Source organism: Pomacea canaliculata, linkage group LG2 (genome assembly GCF_003073045.1).
Source record: "Pomacea canaliculata isolate SZHN2017 linkage group LG2, ASM307304v1, whole genome shotgun sequence".
Lineage (NCBI taxonomy): Eukaryota > Metazoa > Mollusca > Gastropoda > Architaenioglossa > Ampullariidae > Pomacea > Pomacea canaliculata.
In genome coordinates this window covers 16,092,422-16,114,234 of record NC_037591.1, presented here as the reverse complement: position 1 = coordinate 16,114,234, position 21,813 = coordinate 16,092,422, and the positions used below count along the sequence as shown (strand labels likewise).

At 37.2% G+C, this 21,813-nt stretch overlaps 2 protein-coding genes across 4 annotated transcripts; both read right to left on the bottom strand.

Moving 5' to 3' along the window:
- Window positions 1-3,405: 3,405 nt before the first annotated feature.
- On the bottom strand, window positions 3,406-10,519 carry LOC112556390 (methyltransferase-like protein 24). 2 transcript variants are annotated; one of them, XR_003097713.1, is made up of 9 exons: window positions 9,839-10,519; window positions 9,458-9,560; window positions 8,969-9,030; window positions 8,578-8,669; window positions 7,971-8,098; window positions 7,593-7,668; window positions 7,186-7,324; window positions 5,489-5,904; window positions 3,406-5,329 (listed from the first exon to the last, which is right to left on the bottom strand). XR_003097713.1 is itself a non-coding variant. In XM_025225358.1 (8 exons), exons 1-8 carry the CDS (start codon window positions 9,950-9,952, stop codon window positions 5,554-5,556), a joined length of 1,065 nt encoding a protein of 354 aa, XP_025081143.1. In that variant the 5' UTR covers window positions 9,953-10,519; the 3' UTR covers window positions 3,406-5,553. The 2 variants fall into 2 exon arrangements, 1 of the variants encoding a protein (XP_025081143.1); XM_025225358.1 differs by having other exon boundaries at window positions 3,406-5,904.
- A 1,884-nt stretch (window positions 10,520-12,403) lies between these two features.
- Window positions 12,404-19,033, bottom strand: LOC112557725 (UBX domain-containing protein 4-like). 2 transcript variants are annotated; one of them, XM_025227728.1, is made up of 13 exons: window positions 18,862-19,033; window positions 18,409-18,517; window positions 18,067-18,095; window positions 17,511-17,629; window positions 16,499-16,722; window positions 16,115-16,169; window positions 15,580-15,749; window positions 15,156-15,278; window positions 14,768-14,870; window positions 14,530-14,652; window positions 13,720-13,919; window positions 12,977-13,117; window positions 12,404-12,533 (listed from the first exon to the last, which is right to left on the bottom strand). In XM_025227728.1, the coding sequence occupies exons 1-12, from the start codon at window positions 18,941-18,943 to the stop codon at window positions 12,988-12,990; spliced, it is 1,467 nt and encodes a 488-aa protein (XP_025083513.1). In that variant the 5' UTR covers window positions 18,944-19,033; the 3' UTR covers window positions 12,404-12,533; window positions 12,977-12,987. The 2 variants fall into 2 exon arrangements, with proteins under 2 accessions (XP_025083513.1, XP_025083512.1); XM_025227727.1 differs by having other exon boundaries at window positions 12,404-13,117.
- Window positions 19,034-21,813: the final 2,780 nt, after the last annotated feature.

The following is a 21,813-nucleotide window of genomic DNA, read 5'->3' as shown; positions in this document are numbered from 1 at the left end:
GTCTAATACTCTCTACAAATTAGGATCAAGCGAATTAAAATGTGTGAATACCAAAACCGTCTCCCTTATGGCATCAACAAATGCTTGCCTTATCCATGGCGAATTTATGGTTGTACATAATACTTCAGCTGCAAACTCCCATCATTCACAGCTGCTTCAAACCCATCCTTGTCCCTATGTATGACTTTGACCTCTGTGCTACACTTCAACCTTTAGAATTTATAGTCCATGTCCTCAGGTTTCTGTTAGTTATTTCCTGGAGTTTGTTTTGATGGACATCTCAGAAAATGAGGCATCAGTTACTTCGAAAACTGAAGACCTAGTAGAAAGTATTTATCCAAGAAATTTAGCACACTTTATTAAATACTAGAGAAAAATAAATCACTGTTTCGCTGAGCTGTGGTAAGTCCTTTGCTAACTTCTTGTTGACTAGTGCCACTTTCACTGTAATTATCACAAGGCTTAGAATTGACATGAAGTATTCCAGAGTATTAGAAATCTTTGGCTGTTTCTGATATTCAGTACATTTTTCAAATTCTCCATACCATTTGTGTGTGTGTGGCCACATGCACAGTTCACTTGAAATGCCAGACAACTTATCTAATATCACTTGTAAAAGTGGCATTTTATGGGCAACTTTCATTGCCAAAGCATAAGATTTCATTTTTGAAACTCTGTTTATAATGCTAATGATGCACAAACTGAATTTATTCATTAACTGAATCTGACGAGATGTTTGAAAGCCTTGGGATCTGTTGGAGAGTGATTCCCAATGTTTTTGTTGTGTGCTGACTGCAAGGTGACTTGCGTGGCTTGTTTTTACATATTGTTAATACAGCTTATGTTATTTAAATACTGTTCTTAAATTTATACAGAAAATGCTTGTGTCTCCTGTCCATCCCTTCACTCTGCTGGATGTAATATAACTTCAACAGTCCAGAACAAACTTGGTATGTACTTAATTTGTTGTTTGCTGGGTTAGTGACTGGTAGCTTGTCAAGGTTTTCCCAGCTGTAAGGATGAGTACTGACAAGTTTTAACAGGAAGAAATGAATTCCCTTGTCCATAAAAGCTAGTCACCTACTGAACACAGCTCTGTGCAGTGGTCATTGCATTTGTGACTTTTTGCCAAGTAACGCTGAAGAAAGTCATAAAACCGTGGGAGGAAGTTTGTTGTTTATGCTATCATAGCAGGAGAGAAAAGGGTATATTTGATGAGCTGACAGGTCCAGATAATTCATCTGATTGTGGTTGGTCTCTGTTGTGCGATATTTATTACTGGCTGATTGCATTGTTTGTTTTAAAGTGGGGGTGACAAATAACCATGACATGTTGGTGTACAGGAGAAGGGTGATCAAGCCACTTAGTTAAGACAGGTGCTAACAACTTTACTAACAAGACTGACAATGACATTCAAAGATGTTTGTATCTCAAACGTTCTGAAAGCTGACAATCACTTGCTTTCAAATGCTGAGTTATGGTGCCATCTTTATTTTATGTCCGTCTTTGAATAAGACCTGTAATGTTTTGTGTGAAATTGTCAAGGCTGTTGTAATGTTTTGAAGAGTGCAGTGTTTCAGAGGAATTGTTTAGAAAGTGAAGTTTACTGAAGACATGATGCAGATAATCTCCATTTAGTCATTTATCAAAACGTGTTCACAGTTTTCATTTGTCTGTAATGACTGAAGAAACTCTACCATTAGCAACTAAAACAAAACTCCACGAAGAACTTTGAAATCTCAAGTTTGTTTCATTGAGCAATCTCCTATATTGTATTCCTTGATAATGTTGTCATGTATATTAATATTTTATGTATCATTAGGGAAGTTGTGCTATTTGCAAAAAAAAACTAGTTTCATTTGAGAGATCCTTCATGAAAGTATTACTCAGAGTTTATTCATGGGATATTTTAAGCCATTTATAATCAGTGTCAGCAGCAGCCTTCCCTCAATCTGTTTGTCATAATTGTGAGACCTTAGCAGGATTGGTCTTACACAAATACAGCATACTTTATAAAGACTTGCATAGTTTTGGGGTGTTTCTTTTTCTTTGTTGGAGTGGGGGTGTTACTTTTGTTTAATAGTCAACTCTTCAGGAGCAATTTGAAAAGAAACTGCATCATACTCATTGAAATCATAGATTTATTTTGTGAAGCATTTGTGTAAAAATAAATCTACTGCACAGTGTTTTTTTCATTTTATCACCAAGTCTAAGGCTATGAAAATCTGTCCAAACCATCTTCAGTTTACCAACCCTGCACCCTACCACCAAATTCTCCTGAAGCCCATAGCTGGTTTATTCTCAACACATTTTCACGTTTTTTTGTTTTGTTTGTTGCAATGTATACCACCTGAAGCCTTATGTATATGTTTGAAATGGATTATGTACAGCAAATTGGGTATGTATCATTGTCCAAACACATGGCAAACATTTTTCTTATTAATAGTTCATCAAAAGAAGAATACAGAGGTACATTTGTTTGTCTATTGTGCCAGAGTTTAGAATAAACTGTTAGCTGTGTTAAAAATGTTTTTGTAATTATTACAGGGAGCATGTTTACATTCTACATGGATGATATTTGTTCTGGATCTTCCACCACTAAAAATAAAACTCCAGAATATTTACCAGCATAATCTTTACTCTTGCGTCTACAGCAGGTCTTTCCTTCTACATGTATTGACATACCCAGTGACTATGTATGGCACATAGTTGCCACCACTTGGGTCACCAGGAACCCCTTCTTGCAACAGTGAGGAAGCACAAGCCAGTTTGATTCGGCCATGTCAACCAGCGTGGCACTAAGACACTCTGTCACTCTTGTAATGATCAACAAGCTATCAACAAATGTGTGATCAACATCAGGTGTGATTTTTACGTGTTTTTATCCTGAATAAACCAAAATGTTTATATTTACTAAACGATTAAAAATATTCTAATGAAAGGTCTACCAAAGTGCAGGATGTTTGTTTAAATAACTGGGAGTCAGAAGGCTATTTCTCAAGATCTGAGTGAACTTTATTGTCCTATTCCCTTCTATTGTCAGTATCAGCAAACATCTCAATGCACAGAATGAGATCAAAGCCATTGTTGTGTAATATCCACTTGTATACCTAATTATGGTTCTAACTCTCCCCTAAGCTACAGCTTGATGACAAAAGTATAGTAATTAAAAAAAATGACGCAGTCAAGTAGACCTTTTAGATCTGGAATAATTCCTGTGCAAAAATGACAAGCCATCAATTTCAAACATCGAATAAGTCTCCACACACTGGAAATTTCAGTCATTTTGTATGGAATGTGTTCCAGCACATCACAAAGAAAATGATAATTTATATTTTCTTGAAACACAAAACCCTAATTTTGTTTCAAGAGAAAGGAGAACCTGTTTTAAAAAAACATGTAAAAAATTACATTGTTCATAAAGATGAGAAAGTACAATAGTCATACAGGTTTCTGTTGGAGCTGCACACACAAATATGCATTTGTAAATACATAGATCTTTACGTATAAAAGAGCAATATAATCCATCAATCCATCCATTCTTTGTTCTAAGTTATAAAAATAATGTCTAGTAAAAGACAATTCTTCATCCAAAGATCTTCCTAAATGACAAAAATCTTTAACTTCTCACTGCCATTTTGTCTGCTTGGCAACCATAATTTATATAGATGAGATTAGCTGCATAAAATTCAATTTATACTGGCAGTGATATGAACAAAGGGATACTAAAGAATATGTATGACACGGTCTCAAAACCCTATTATTTGTACTATGTACATTCGTGTAACGTGAGACTTTTCAGTTAACAGACACATTTTGAAATGATATTGTCAAACTCATTTTTTGATGAAGGTCATGGAGCTCTTCAATATGCATCATACACATGCAATCAACATATTTTTCTTTGACAAAATAGTTCATCTTTTATTTTTTTCTGCTAAATAAAAATTCTAAAACATGACCACTTGTCAAATCCTAGCTCAGTGTCTCTTGTTAAGAGACTATGTTGAAGATTCCATTAAAATATGAAATTTATGAAATACCATTATGTTGAACACACATGGTTTTATTGAATTCAAAATAGCATAAAGCAAACATCTTCAGACATAAAAAAATCCATTTGTAACTTTAAGTGATAAATCTGAAATAGGAATAATCAGAATTTGAGCATGATTCTGCCAAGTAAAGAATCTGATTATGTCTTAACCATACAAAATAAAACTAAGGAAAGATGAGCAGTTATTGACACACTTTCATATACTGTTAATCACACCAAACTTTGGTCCATTGAGTTATGGTGATCGGGCAACATCGAATCAACTGGAACAGCTAAGTCTTGAAATGGAACATTTACAACTGGTTTGGAATGTAGTTAGCTATTTTCTTTGTTACTTATGCTAGTGACTTCATTTCATCTGTTTGCTTTCTCGGCATGATGAAACTTCAAGATAATATATAAACATGATCTGATTTTCAGAACTTTTTTTCCTTTTTGAGCAAATAGATCGAAAATTATGAACCCTGTCATTTCTATGCCTCCAACAACAGTCTTGCTGTCATGTCAGAAGAGCTGGAATTAACAATTCTATGAACACACTTCTGTCTCATCAAGAATTTTATCACATTGCAGAAAGCCTGTCAATGTGCCAAAAGAATTGAAAAATGATTTTTTTATCACAAATATGCTGCTAGTTCATTTGGCATTAATAAGGAATTGTGGTATCTCACTGAAATGGCTTAGTAACATACCCTGATGGCATGCCACAGTGAGACACTAGTAAACTAGGAACCCTGACATACTCTGGTAACACAAAATAGATGTCCTTACAGCATTTTATGATTATGTGATATGGCTGAATTACATAAGCTGGAATTAATCAGCATGCCTTGATAAGACAAAAATAGACATCTTGCAAGATTCTTTGGCAGAAAGTATAAAATATAGAGGTAAAAATATCAGAAATTACATGGTCATCTTCTTTAAAAAAAACAAAACACACAGCATCCATCAAGAAAACTGTCTATGAACTAAAAAAAAACTAATTTAACAGGGAAAAAAACAAAAACTAAAGCACAAAATAAAAAAGAATTATATGACGCAATATGTGGGGACTAAAAGTTCTGAGCTATGTTTGATCAAGACAATGATTTGAAGGTCAACCCTTATTTGCTGACGATTATAATTATAATTTTATAATTATTAACTGTACAATTAAAAACCTGTGGAATAACAAGCAGCATGACATGAAAGTTAAGATAACATTCTAACAATGTCCATCATTTGTTAACAGGCTAGCATGATTTAAAAGTATAATCTGTTTACAGAAACCTGAAATAAAAAATATTGGAAATCATGAATAACAAATCTTAAAGAAAGGTTTATCAAAGACACAAACATGATAGTATCAACTATATGACTGCCAGTCATCTGTACCATCTTCAACAGAGTTGTAAACTGCTTAAGAACAAAGAAACATTATACTCATACCTCTTAACTCTTTCAGTGTTTAAAAACACCGAAGTGCTGTTGTAATTTCACACTCTTGATCTCTCCTAAACTTTTTTTTTTCCAAGTAACCTGGACTGTACCATGTGTAGCTCACAGCAGCCACTTCGTTCTGCCAAGGCAAACTTGGATATGTAGCTGCAGGCAAGGTTTTGGTGTTCCCAGAATATGCGAAAGCCCAAGTCATACAGGTCTTTCAAGATCTGTAGTGCCAAAATGTAACGTTCTTGCGTTGCTTCTTTGTCAACCTGGGCTGGGTTGTACCGAGAGCACCCTTCACACTGATGAAGTTCCATCAAGAGTTGACTTGTATCGTTTAAATAGCCGCTTTTCAGTAAGCTTGGCAGCACTTTCCACTCCCATTCCTCGATGTCTAGTTTCAAAATTGACAGTGGCTTCTGCAGACAGAAACTGCAATTTAAACTGTGCCTCACTAGCAACAACAAATAGGGGAAGGTTGATGAAGTTTCTTTTATCTTCAGCACTCTTCAAATCCAAAACAAAGATTTAAATATAGTGTTACATAGTAAAGGATAAATGTTTCTTACTGTTCATCTTTTAAGAGTAGACAAGTTTTAAGGTAACAGTGTTGCTGCTGCAGTCTGTCTGGCAATAAGAACATAAGAAAAAGAACTAATTTATCTGCTAAGTGGCACTGCATGAGGAACATGTCCAGCCTAGCCATTGCTGCTGTTGCGATCCCAATGCAGATGTTGTGGAGCTGTCTGACACAACCTTATGTGACCTGCACAAACTGCCTAGGGCATAGATTGTGCTTACAGAGGATAGGCCATATAGTTCAGCTAGCTGCATGCATCACCTGGTGGAGTTGTACTTTCTGTTTCTGGCTACCATACCAGACAGCGATCATCACACTCTCAATCACCACCCTGTAAATGTTCCTCCTCAGGTTGAGCTTTTTCAGCTGGCACAGGAAGTAAAGTTATTGCTGGGCCCTCGTAATTGTTTTCCCAGCTGAAGTCTGGAGGGTGAAGTGAAAAGCTAGACCTGGGGCGACCAACCTAAAGCCCGCAAAGGTGCCTCATTCGGCTCTCTCATTTTAACCAGACACAACAATTTCATTTTTAACGTCATGATTCTGGCAAAACTGCCATGTTCTGGTCCACGAGATTTTAGATCATGTCCATTGCGGCTATCGGGCAAAAGAAGGTTGGACACAACTGGACTAGACTGACAAAATCATCCACCAACTGATTAAAAGAAACAGTTTGGTTCTGGTGGTATATCAGAGATGTGTTGAAGATATCTGTGAAGACAGAAGAGAGATGTTCAGCACAGTGTCAAAGCAGACACAAAATCAAGGTTTGCTGCTTTCCTGCAGTTTTGTTGCTAGAACAGGTTGCAGTAATGGGGAAACAAGGGCTGTGGCTGTCGCTGTTGTGGCACATTCCCAATCAAATCAACTACAGAACTCATTTAGCCTATCAGAGATGGTGGAGTCCACATTAGTTAACAGTACTGTCTTCCTGTAGTCTTTGATTTGCAGCTTGTGCCACGAAGCTGGGGGGCTACTTCTCCCAGCTGACCCACCTGATCACTTAATGGTTGGGAAAGGAAAGGCAACTCTCTCACAAAAATGCTGACCCTGAGAAAAAGACAGTTTTTAATGCCTACTCCCTAGTGATCTAAAGGTCATGGGACTATCTTCCTTTACCTACCCCTTCATGGTGGAAGTGCTTTCTGATGTCTGCAAATGTGGACATTTTCCAACCATCAGAAGTTTCCCCAGTAAAGTCAGCCAGACCAAGCTGGTGGAAGTATACAGTTGAATCTCGCTGGTAGTCTTTCACATTCATGCTAAATATAGGCGAAAAAAGACAGTAAACAGGATAATCACAATTACTATCAGGCTTACTGCTTTTTTGTGCTTTAATCTGAAAATACTTTACCCAAATGTTGTGATACCGAAGTCTTGATTCTGACTTGATAAAACAATATTTCTATATACATTATTACATATGTATTTATTATTTTTTTAAACAACATTCAGCTGCTGAGCTATACTTCTGCATGATTAGCCATCTGATCACTTAAATAGTTGGGGAAGGAGTTCAAGGCCGCTCACCTTGGGTCAAAGGAATGTACTTCACATTTATACCTGCGGGCAACCGCATCATCAAAACTGAAATCATCCCCCACACTGCAGACAAATAGAATAATATTAGTAGTGATGAAACTGAAAATGATGATGCTGATGGCAACAAATACAGCAGTAATACATTTATTACATCTGTAAAAACCAAAATATGACAAACTCATTCAATAAAAAAAATTAACACTGAAAACAAATACATCCTCTGCAAATGCCATTACCCCTTAACAGCACAAACAGTAGCAGAAACACCTGAATATACTAGATAGAAATGTCCAACTAAACAGACATGCCCAACTAAATATACTAGACAGACATGCCTCACTAAATATACTATACAGACGTACGTACCAAATGAATACACCAGACAGGGAGCTGATGGGCGATAAGAGGAATCATCACACACCTCCCACCCTCCATCAGTAACTCTTCCTAGTCGCACAATGTCCTGACAGTTTATCTGGATTTGTTTTGTGTACCTGTTGTAAACATAAGAAAACTATTTGGAGAAGTCCAAATAAAGACCTTGCCAGCAAAAAATGTATATGCTGAAAATGTACCTAGTTCATCCAAAATGTCAAGCCAACTGCTTGATGGAATCAAAAGGTGGGAGTGATGCCAAAGCCTCACAGTTTTCATGAACCAAAACCTTTGATCTTTGTAATGTGTCATCAATGTCTCATCAGCCACTGTAGAATATTTGTGTGTATGGGTCTGTTTCTGCATTCATGTGTGTGTGTGTGATCTGCATTTAAATAACAACACATATGTATAAATACATGGACAAGTACTTGTACACATGCATCAGCATATGTGCATACATGCACACACATATAATATATATCTGAATGTATGTCTAACACAGATTTCTAAGAATGGAAGAAGATCAAAATACAAAGCCGTTAGAACAACAGTTAAGAGATTACTTTAGAATGTATGTGCTCTAACTCTGACATACTTGTGATATAAGAAGGCAATTTCCTCCCAGCTCATGGTATACAGCATATCTTTCTCTGGTAAAACTATCTCTGCATTTTCTGACCCTATTTTCTGTGAAACAGATATTATGGCAATATTGTAAACAATAAAAATAAAACAAAATATTTATCAATTGTTTACATTTAAAAAATTGTCTTCATCCCTTTTCATTTCACTGCTATATTTTATGTTTTACAACATGCATGTCGCTATGCAAACTCATGCATGTACATTGGTTATGTGCCGCTGTATAAACATTTGCATAAGTGTATGTATAGATCTGTATAAACATTCGCATTATATGTATTCATAAATGCATGCCATTTTCATTTTTATTTTCACTAAGAATGTGATTAGTATTTTTTTCAAACCTTATCCTCCCAAATATTTGATCTGTCTGCATTTCCTTTTTCTGCCCATCCAAGTGCAAGGTCTGGAAGCAAGACAAATTAATGGTAGCAGCTCAATCACATAAGCAAAGTAGTAGGTTTAATGCCAACAGCTATTCAATATAAATCCAATGAACTGATAGTTTTTAGTTTTTCTATTAAGCACATTCATAAAAATTTATGTGTAAAAATACTCTCTCAGCAGATAGGGTGCCAGCTGCTGGAAGTAGGAATGAACCTCAAGAAAGAAAACAAATTTATTTGGAAAATAAAACAAATCTGTATGAGAGACTGAGAAACTTAATGTTAATGTCAAATATGCAAAGAAATATATTTAATATCTGCTAAAAGAAGAAGGCAGTCTAGTTGAAGTAGTGCACTATCAGCTATGCAGGGAAGACAGATGAACAAGTGGGTGAGCAGTGACACCATGAAAGGCTAGTAAATGAATTAGTTTGTACATCAGCTCACCAGGTCTACGAAGTTCATTGTAATGTTTTGCATCCAACACTGATGGCTGTTTGTGTAAGAGATGAGACCATTTATCTTTGGCTGCAAAGTCAATTCCTTTTTTCTGCGGACAATAAATCAGCAGAAAATCGCTTATTTACAGAAAAATGTAAATCGAACTGTGTGTCACTTTTCTGAAATAATATACTTTACTTCTTTAAGACTGATCTATTTTAATACTTTTCTATTTTGACATTGTGCACCAACTGAATTATTATATTACACCTTTGTGTAAGTGTGTGTGAGAGAGAGAGACAGACTTAAATTGTGGTCAGTGGTTACAATTGTAACTCCATGGCACCCTAACAAAATAGTTATGTCTACGAGCGGCAAGTAACATACCTGTTTCGTTTCATATGCAGGTGTGAAAATGAAATACAATCCAAAGAAGACAGAACCAAAGCAGACGATACTGAAGTACACCAATATCGCGCGAGTTTTAAGTCGCATTCGCATCGTTTGGGAGGAAAATTTTGGAGTGAAACTAATCTGAGATAGTTTCACCAGTAAAAAAGAAAACTTTAGAGTATTTAGGGCGAAGGAGGGATCAAGGTGTCTAGCGTTAGAACATTAACAGTGAGACCAGGATTTCGTGTAAAATCAATTAGCGGGTAACTCTCATAGAGTTGTCCCTCGCTGTCGACGACGTCAGCAGTCAGACAGGTGAGATGAACACCAGAATCGTGGTCTTCCTTACGTAGTACCTGAGATGAAGGTGTCCGCAGCTGATAAAATTATGGAACACCTCTATCGACCCCGTAAGTGTATGTGCGGGTGTGGTGATAGAAGGATCAGTACGAGTCGTAATTAAACCTGAGACTAGAGTAGGCCACAGGTCGTTTCCACACACTTTAAGCTTTACGGGAGTCACTGTCCTCCATGTATCACGAGAAAGGGACGAGTCAATACTAAAATACACTATAATTGATTAAAAAATTGCAATTAAGACCAGATAAACTTTTTTTTGTTAGTAAACAGATCAGAACCTCAAATGTAAACACTAACATAAGACACGGAAGGTGTCCTCCAGAAGGACCTACATTTGCATGTCACGTGATATGCAAAGTGCACCAGTTCATTGCCCACTCATTTCCAAGTCTAATTTGCAGGCCTGACGAGTGGGGAGGAGGGTCAAGGTGTGCTGAAACATTATTCAAAGAGAAATCGAATTTTAAATTTGCGATATACTATTTCCAGGCCTAATAGAGCAGCGAGGTGAGTCGATCGCGGAGTAGATCGAGGGTTAGCGAGGTCACTAATCAGCGCTCTTATCACGAACTTGTATTATCTTTACACATCCATGTTCTCATGTTCGCGCGCTTGGTGTTGAAAGGTTGCTGGCCACTGATTTGCCTGACCGTTTAGAAGTATATTAATGCATCGACGCATGAAGATAGATGCATGCGTTTATCTACCACAAGGGAAAAAATGATCTGCACGCAATAACACGGCGAAGAACAAATGTGATCGAGTGATGTGGGGACAACTCTGTCAACAGAGGGAGTGGGGACCCGCTCCTGATGATGCAGCCTGTGAGAGGTGTTAAAAATGTTTGATTTTTTCCCCCGTATAGTTTCTGAAAAGGACATGGTGTTTTTCTCCTACTGCTGCAAAGGAGGTGTGTGTGAGGGAGAGATAAGGGGTGAAAATAGACAACTGTTAAGAGTATTCAAGAAAGAGGCATGAGTCCTGTCCAAAGGTGGTCATCGGTATGATGCTGTGGGGATTTTAACACACTTTTAATTCACAGCATTATAGTTTGTCTAGTGGGAATTTTGTAAGCAACTTTTCACCCACTGTCCATTGACGCAAAAACCAAACGTTGCGCCCGGTAATGCAGTCGTCAAGACACTCGCTTGTTACCACTGCAGCGAGAGGTTCTAATTGCTTCAGATTTCGTCTTGGGACATCTCTTCTTAGGGCTGTGCAGCAGGGATTTTCTCCAGGTACTCTGGCTTCCAACCCCCTCCCATGGTGCGAAATGACCTGGAAGCACTTTCCTATTAAACCAACCAACAAAAATCACCCTGGAAGCTGGAACCATGACATCAAAGGACACCAAATGGCATTTCATTTTCCTGTTTTTGCGACTTGGCTGGGTCCTCAGACTATAATGCAGGACTTAACATTTATATTAATTTTTCAAAAAGTACATGAGTTTTGCATTTTCATTAAAAAACCTCAAAATTTACAATCTGATTTTAAATTGCCTATCGTAATATGAGATGTGGATCGTTCAAAAGACTAAAGCATACAATTTTGATTTTTTTTTCTCCCCATGTCCAAGTACTTTAAGTGTAATGACACTAACTTTCCTGGACTCAATGGGAAGAAAATTAACCCATTTTTTAAAAAGTGTATGTTCTTCAGCAGCAAGGATATTGGAAAACATCAGAAAGTCACTTCAAATGCTTTCTGGACCATCAGATTTGTGAGTGAATGTGGTTCATCCCAAAGTGCAGCAAACATCTATTACAGCTAGGTCACTCCCCTATTTTTCCCACTATACATAAATTTTATATATAATAATAATGATGATGATTTCTATAGCACCTTTCTCCACTGTTCAGGTGAACTCAAAGTGCTTTACACAAAGACCACCACACACGATAAATACTAACAACATACAGTTGTCAATTCTGGAGTATGGTGGTGAAGCTAGCATAGGTTTTTGTTCTATTGAAATAAAATCGTTGCAATTCCAGTTTGGAAAAAAATCCACTGAATGGTTATCTATGTCTCCATTAATACAGCACTTATTTAGTTAGCTCTTCTCAGCCCCATAAAACTACAAAACTTGGGTTTAAAACGTTAGTGTTAACCATCCACATATCTCACTTTTGCACACTCACAAAAACCGCCAAATACTCAAGCATAAAGTTCACATGCAATAAAAAAAACAACTGAAAAGACATCATTCCATTTATTTGCACAAAGCCATAATGACTGCACAATAAAAAGTATTAACATCTGCAATCATGACAGCACTGCACCTCACCCTGTCCTCAGCACCCTGTAGTTCTAGGACAGTTGAAAGCTGTTGAAAGGGGGAAATACATTAAACACTTCAGCTTTATATTATGAAGCAAATCAAGATTCCTTAACGTCTCATTGCAAAGGTATAGATGCCACAAATCCCCAAATTGATCTGATCAGTGGCTTGTTTAAAAAAACAGACTGTGCTTTGGGATCAAGAAAGACGTTAATCTTGTCTCTGCAAGTAAAATGCCCTCATCAAGTGTCTGTAATTGAAGGCAGTAAAGTGTCTGACATCAGTCTGAATACAAATGACCATATACACCTTCGTTTGGGGCAGTCAATTCTTGATACATGCTGCCGCAAGAGTATCTCCAAATACAGAAACAGACCTGAATGAAAAGATGTGGTCTTAAGACAATATCCTTCTCTCCAAACAAATGCTCTTCCATTTTCCACCCACTATATTTACCCTCCCCTTCTCATACACTCACAAGGACATACCAGATTTCAAATCACATCTGTTGAGTGGAATTTCCATTCCACGTTGCATTTTCATCCTCTTCATCACTGGAATTCCTCAAGCGGCGAATGTTGCCATCTTGTCGACTGCGATTTCCTCCTGCTGGTCTCCTAAATGCATTTCTGGATGGAACATAGAAATCTCATTGTTCAAATTTTTGTCCCAGATAGCTCCTAGATAAATGTACACAAAAATTGCTACTCAGGCAGTAGCATCTGCAGTAAAAGGCTAAACGTTTCTGGTTCTGATTGTCCAGCACTATTCATTACTGTTATGTTACCATGCCTACATTCTAATATTTACCACTATTATGAGGCACTTCACAGGAATCAATCCTCTTGCATCAGCTATGCATGTTTCAATGCAGCAGAACAATGTAGTCTCCTGCATGACTATGTAAGGATTTAATAAGATGCTTAATTTAGGTAGTCTCATGACCTTATCGTATTAGGTGAGTGAGGTGCTAAAGCCTTTACTTATCCCAGGACCAGCTTTTTTGTGAGAGTGGCGCCCATTTTTCATTGCCTTACCTTCTCCAACCCTCTACAGATTCAGGTACCCAATCTAAAACTAGTAGAAGTACTCTGCTTCATATGAACATCAAACTAGTTAGTCTGTGCCCTTTGGGTTCAGACATCATGGCTCTAATCTGCCCAGCAATGGCCACTAAGAAAAATGAGTTTTAGTGCTGAAAAATGTTTAGAAATATCTTTCCAAAACTTACGTTGAAGATTTCGTTCGATCGCCCCCTGCTGCAGAAGTGCTAGCCTGTGCACTGGAATTTGAGTTGTTTGTCACAGCAGGTGCAGGAAAAATTAAGGACATGAAGAAATTCCAGATAAACACAAAAGGGCTAACCAGGAGAGACAGAATACCACCACCACCACTATTTCCCAAACGACTGCCAAATGGTAAGCCAGAGACCTGTAATTTACAAAATGCAGCAACGTCAATGTTCATGAAATCTGCATAACACCTAATTCTAACGTATTCTTCCTAGTTAACGAAGAAAAAAAATTACATTATTACTCAATCAGATCCGCTGGCCACACTTTAGAAGAGTTTCTTTCATTTTTATCGGATGACAATACTCAACTCTCTCCTAAATAGAGGTATTCCTACAGGACTACTGTCACTAAAATTCTGTGAGCCTGCACACCAAGTCTTGTTAAACTTTTCACCTAAATGCTAATCTTGCATCTCACAAAATATCTGACAACTTTCTTCATCCTCTACAACGCTGTTCCTACCAATCTGATTTCCAGCAACATGATATGCAGTGTCTATACTTCAATCAATTCCTGATATTTCTAGCCTTTTTTCAGTTATTGTACACTCCTAGCCATTTTCCTATGTGTTATTTAGTTTACTCAATCAGTGCTGCATTACTTTCCATAAAACTGCACTTTACATCAGCACCTCTATCACCTCCATCTCGCAAACATTGACCTCGTGCCTCTTTCAATCCAAATAGTTTTGGAAAAGTTTAAACAAGTTTTGGCCACAGAAGGTGAGCAGTTTGAATACCACTTACTGGAACTACCAATATCACAGCTGTAGGTGCAAGCTCCAGCTCAATAAAAGTAGATGCCAAATCTTCTTGGCAAAATGTTCTCTTCGGGAAGGCAGTGGATAAGGTCACAGCGCCCCCAAATCTCTGCAAAGAATAAAAAATGCACAAGGAGTGCAGATATATGCACTAAATAACTTTTTAAAAAAATTTACGCTAATATGCGTACTTTACAAATCTGACATATAACTTTTTTAATTACCTCGGAGATGAAGTCATATGCAGCCTGTAAGGTTTGTGAGGATGGAAATTGTTGAGAAACAGAGGCACCATCTGGGAACCGGAACTGAATTCTTGCTATTTCGCTGAAATCAAAAGATAGCAAGAAACATGCACATATGCAACAAAGGGAAACATCTGCCTCTACAAGCAATAACAACTACACTCAGTCCTGACAAGTTTGTAAGCTAGAATGACAGAATGTGAATGTGATATGTATGCAAGTGCAAGTAATCTTAGTTTAAATACCTGGTAATGGGGTTCCTGAAGAAAATGTTTAGCCCATTTAAGAAAGACTAACTAGCAAGTTGCTGCAAGCTGTAGAGAGCAGCAGCAGCACTAGACATCTTGTAAGTCTGATGTAAACATACCTTCTGCGTACTTCTGCTTCAGCTGCCTCTTTCTGTTTCTTCAGCATCGTATTTCTTCTGGCTTCTTCCATCACCTGCTGCTTCTCAAACTTTTCTTTTTGGAACTTAGCATTGCGCTCAGCTCTGAAATCAGTGATGCCCTTTAAAACAACCCATTAATTCCCTCTTCCCCCTATAATGTAACCATTTCTGAAGTAATCAGATTGTAAACATGTCGACCATGCAGCATGTTAAGAAAAGTAGAGTTTCAATATGTTTTTATGTACAACATAATGCACAATTACATGAATATGCAAGCTTGTAGTCATGCATATGCATATGTGAGCACCCACACACATACACACACAAGTTTATTGCAATCATTAGGCATGAGAAGTGATTAAGGCAGAAATCTGTTACAGATTATAAGGAAACAACAACCTACCTGTCTCGTTCAATCTCTTGCTTTATTCGCTCACGGGCTTTGCGCTGCTCCTCTTTTTCTTTACGAAGCTGTTCCTTCACCTCTCTCAGCTCTTGCTCATGTTGATTCTGTCGCAGTTGTTGAACATTCTGGCCAAATTTTCTCCTTTCAATCTCTTTCTGTCTCTCCTCCTGCACATAGCAACCATATCTTTTCAATGAGCTATAAAGCATAACGAATGAGATTTTTCAATCACTGTGGCACTTAGTTTGTGACTCCTAGAAAGGAAAAATAATGAAGAAAAAAACATGAAAATGATAAAAGAATATATTTTTAAACAAGTCTTTAAGTAAAATTTAAAATATTATATGATAATGAAAGCAAACTTATTAACATAAACATAGTAAAATACACCTTACAACAAAAGTACTTCTTAAAATAGAAATAAAATAAAAATGAAAATAAACTTGTATTTTGTTATGGTTTTCTTTTGATTTTGGCAACAAATTGACTAAAAGAACTGGTTACTTCAAAGTGATGTTTGATTTGTTTCTACCTCTGCTTCTTTCCTTGCTTTTTCAGTCCTTCTCTGTTCAATCTTTTCTTTAGCTCTGTCGTAAAAAAGAATAAAAAGAACAGAAAAAAATGAATACACACCCACATGCAACTCTCAAATTTCCATTTTGAATCTCTGCTCATTTTCAGTAGAAACAGTCTTCTCAATTCTTTTACTCCTTATGTTTCATATTCTAACTTATCCTAAGTTAAATAAAATATGTGTGTGCACACTTGAGTGAGAAGTGAAGTAAAAGTCACTTAATTCAATCGAGTCAAATCTTTCATAATCATTTGATCTCTTGCCTGCACAATTTCATTTATTCACAATTATAAAACCCATATGAATCTCATTCAAATGCTAGAAACTTTTGAAGCAGCAAACCTTTCAACGCGGACCTGTATATCCCCTTTTGATGTGTCTTCATTTTCATCTGATGATGTATCATCTAATGCCACTTCTTCTGCTGCTTCTGCTCCAGTTTTTCTTGAACTGGCCACAGCTGCTTTGGTGGAAGCTGGATCTACTGCAGAGTGTGGTTTATCACTCCGTGTTGAAGTAGCCTGTGGCTGTGATGCTGTGCCCAGACTTTTGCTGTTTCGATGTAACTGTAATAAGCAGTGTTTACCATCTATAAAATGCTAGTATTTTTCAGAATCCTTTATTGTTTTGATAACCAGTCATGAAAAACATCAGCTTTCACAAACAGTTTACAACATCAATGTCTTGCAGAATGAGGCCTCTTAAACTCTTATGTTTTCATACCCCCTTTCCTTTATTTATTGTTATATGATACGGGGCTCTCTTATTTGTTTAACACATAATGTAATGGGGAAACCCTGAATAAGTATACATCTTTCTGTATTGCAGTCTATGAGTCAAACTTCTTTAGGATGAGACAGTAACAAAGGAAAAAGAACAAAAACCTTACAGCAACCATAAGTTTGAAGCACATGAAGCTTCAAAAATCTTTCACATGTGTTTTGAACAACACATTTAAAAATTAGTTGCACGTAACAATGTTACTACATTATGAAAAATGGTGAGACTTTATATAAACTATACTATAGTCTACAGCTTCTAGCTGTATTTCAGAAGAGTGTAATAATGACAGGGTGACTAAGTTTTTTGTAGACCATCTTGCATGGACACACCAAGGTAACAGCTGCTTGTGAATACAACATTGCTATCAACTAAAATGCACAAACACATGAAGGCCTTGTTTCAGTTCTAGTACTACCACTAAATTTTTCCCATGTCAGAAAAATGACTTTCTTATCAAGTAATTTAAATGTGTCACTGGAACATTATGGCCTATAAACTCGCTCTGTGTCTTCTAGTTTTTTTATTCGTTGAAAATTTACAAAATTAAAGATTGTCAGAATATAAAATTTACCTCTAGCACATTTTTTACTTTTTCTTTGAAGGTTTGCAGCTCTACTTTGCCTCCAATAACTTCCAGTGGTGTGCCATTATCCCCAATAAAATAGGCAGCCGGTAGGATGACAACTGGATCTGAAGTCTGTTAAGCATTTGATCTATTTTGCTCAAGCTTTTGCTGACTTTTTTGTGCTTCTGATTCACCTATCTTACCTGAAATGTTAGCTAATTTGAATAAATAAAGTGATACTATACTCATCTACCCACCCTTGAAACTTTTAAGGCTCCAACTATCTCTTATTTCAAAATCATTTGACAAAGAGTAAGGCAATATCAGCTGATATTTACTGAAAACATACCAACAAAAATTTGCAATATTTGTTTATATATTTAGAAATATTTGTATGCTAACAATAATAATGGTTTCTGACTTTAGATAGACATTTAACAAAAAATAGCTACAAATAACTGGGAAACAAATCCTGTTCCCAATTGAAACATTGCACACAAATTTTTAAAAGAATAAAGTGAAAGACATAAACTATCCCAGCATGTGTTTAAGAAAAGGATACATATTTGTGAGAAAAATGTGCAAGCCTCACTGAAAGTAAGAAAAAAAAGTTCATTTAGCAAGTACAACATACAGATTGCTAGCATCTTCCCACATGTTCATGCAGTATGCTAATTAAAATATTTACATAGCTCTTAGTACAAGCTACATTTGAGAATGCAAAACAAAAAGAAAAAACATTTAGGTGTAAAAATTAAGGATGTACAGTTAACATGAAAATTCAGTCTTTTTGATTATATATGCAGTTACAAAAACGCAGTATATATTATGCTTTATTTTATAAAGCCCTGTTTATTAGTTTTATTTAGTTGTTGAGATCGAGAAGCATTTTTCACAAAGCTACCTGCTTGCGCTGATTTTGATGGCGACAACTGAGCCTTTTTTACACATCTGTGAAACTTCTGGGTTGTTCCATGCTTCGTCCATGTGTTTTGAATCATCATCATCATCGCCTGTGAAAATTTCATACACTCTTTACAAACTTTATCTCGCAAGAAATAAACTATAGTACAAGTTTCTCAAACACTCGATTGTGCGGCCGTTATAAAATTTTCACTGAAGTTCAGGTATCCAAAATCTTGTTCCACTTCTTCTTAAGACAGTCCATTCAGATGTATACTGATCTACCATGACTAGAAACCTGTTCGTAATTATTTTAAGCAAATAATAAATAACTATTATTTCAGATTTAATTTAATTCTTTGAGTGAAGTGGAAACCTGCCATATAAACACTCCTGATCTAGCCATTATACGTCTACTATAGAGACCCGTTATATACGATAAAAACAAACTTACCGGTAATATAAACGACGAAAATGGAACCCCTGGACTTTGAAGTTTGAATAGCCTGTGGAATATTTCCTGAGAACCATTCCATTGTATCGAAAAAGTAACACGTAATAGAAAACTAAGCGCTTACGTGTTGCGTCTTCAATCAACTTTGAAACCGGAAGTAGCAGAATGCAGTTACCAAAATAATCCGTTTTAGAAATGAACTATTTGAGGAAAGGAATGTAACCGAGCAAAACATTTTCACAGATGCAACAGAATCCTGGAGGATGGTATGTAGTTTATGTACGAGGAAATACATGAGCGATATAGTTTTGTGGTATCTCTCCGAAAGTTGATAACGTTGCAGGAGTCATTCAGCTTAACGATTTAAGAATTCGTCTGTCTCTCACCTATTACTAACATTGACAATTAAATTGAACTTAAACCATAAGTTATACTAATCCATTATAGTCAAAATGTTTTAATCTTTGTCAATTTAGACATCAGTCCACATTTTTGTACATACTCTAATTTTTCTCTTTTGTGATTTTAATGTCTTTGTTTTGTAGTAAAGGTAGTATTATTGACGGGGATATATACGATCATGATGACGATATAAGACACGCACAAAATGTAAATTATCATGTAATATATACAAATGGATGAAATCGCCGATTTACCTACTTTCGCTTTTTCTTTATTTTATTTTTGTCACTTTGTACTCTGCATTAAGTCTCAGCACTACTTTTGCCTCATGCAGTTGGGGTGGAAACTGTATACGCCCGAACTTGTATTACTGGACTGCTGGCAGACGTTTTTTTCCAGTTAACTACTAAAACGAGGCATGCTACTACAAAGCTTCCGGTTTAGTCACATTCTTTGTTTAGGCTCGCCGAGACTAACAGCAGAGAACTTATCAAGAGGCTAAACCTTGGTCTTGGCAGACAGCAATCCACCTATACACGTCCATGGTATAGGCTTTGACTTTTCATCGGCCCTCTGGAACAGAGCAATGCAGTAAATATAGGCTACATTTGTACACGCCATCTGAACAGACGACGCCTTCGCCCATTCTGGACTAGAATAAACACAATCAATAGAGTTATGAACTTTGCCGACAGTAATTATAGCTGAATTGTTATTTTCTCCTCTGGCAACCTTTAATTGCGCTGAGTGCACAGCAATGCACGTGACGTGGAAGGGAAATGGGCAGCATACATTTCGGCATCGATTCCTGATCCACACAATGACCAGTACAAATCAATAATATATGTTACTCCACCAACAATTTGCGTAAAAGAAGACCTGAAAAGATGGAATAATGTCAACCAGCAGGGTGGCGTCAAGAGGCACAACAGAACGGAAACATTTATGCACGCGCGCATTTTCTTCAGCTTCTTTTTGATGATGTTAACAGCTTTGATGTGGACATATTGTCATCAAAAGAAAATTTGTTCCATACCTCGATATAACATCCGTGCGCGCACGCACACGTTCACACACCCCACATTGTAGTACGGTTCTCACATTGGCACCTTAAAATAAATCTTTTTTGTCATCCTTTATTAAAAAAAAAAAACCAGAATCGAGTAGCCTAAATTAATGGACTGATGAATGAAATGTGGTATTTGACATACGTGCACAAACAGTTTGTATGAACTTTGTATTCTCAGGTGCTCGCCTGTATATGTTCGTACTACAGTAAGAATCCGGCTGGTGACGATACAACTTCAATAATCAGACACAGCGGGTGCTGGCTGGGCAGGTACACCTAGCTGCTGACGATGCTCTTCCAATTGTCTTCCTTCTTTCGTTATCCTCTCCTGGGTATCACTTGTCCGTAAACTTATCACTATTAAACAACAACCAAAAAAAAAATCTTTCCATTATCATCCATTTCACACCATTCTTTCGCGGATAGGGAGATAGCCAAAGCAATAAAAAAAAAACTTATCCCATACTTTGACTATAGGCAAGGAATTAATCCGATTCCCGATGTCTTCTACTCAAAATTCGCTACAGTCTCTCTGCTTCGAAGACTAGCGAGGGAATAACCAAACTCAGTATTTTCCCCCGTCTACAGGGGTCCAGTGAACCTTTCGCTCACTCATGCACGCTTTTCTTGAATCGTCCTCACTTCCACGCGTTCCAACAGGTACAAGGTAAGGCGAGAATCTCTGCCTCTCAAATAAACAAGGACAACCACCCCTCCCCCGTTCCTAACAATGATTCACTCAGTGACCTTTCCCCTTAAACGACTTTTATACCGTTATGTTTACTACATAGTAAGGTCATGTTTTCTTTAGTATGGCGGTGGTGTAATTTTCTGTAACGGTGAGATAATATACAGGATGGGTACTCGGAAGTGTAGCGGTTAATTAAAGCACTCGCTTGTCACCACACCAGAGAAATGTTCTTGGTTCAGATCTCGGCTCGGGACGATCTTTTTATGTGACAGCACGGCTGACCGTTGGTTTTCTCCACCTACCTCTTCCCTCATAGAGCGAAATCATTTCAGGGTGGAGGTACATTCTCACCAGGAGTAACCAATATTACATAGGAACCAACTGGGACCGTATTCACAAAGCGAAGGCAAACTGTCGAGTGGAGTAAATGAGGGGAAGGGTTAGGGTAGTCATAAAGCGGCGTCTAGGCTCTGTGGCTGCTTTACCCCTGGGACAGTAGTTATAAATCAGAGGCAAAGAAACCCCTGGTAAAGTTACATAACACAATATCTGCAGGATCTGGACAGTGCAGGGTGTATTTATGTACGGAAAGAACATACACATTGTCATGCATCCCATCACTACTCAGTAACTCGCCAGATGAATCAGATCCGCTCGTCCCAGCCCCCACACTGACTATCGATGAGCAGCGCTTTCACTGGATCGTCGAAAAGTTGCCGATGTTTCCCAGTCACGCTCAGCAACCGTCAATACAGAAAAGCCTTGCAGGAAGCAACAAGGGACACACGCA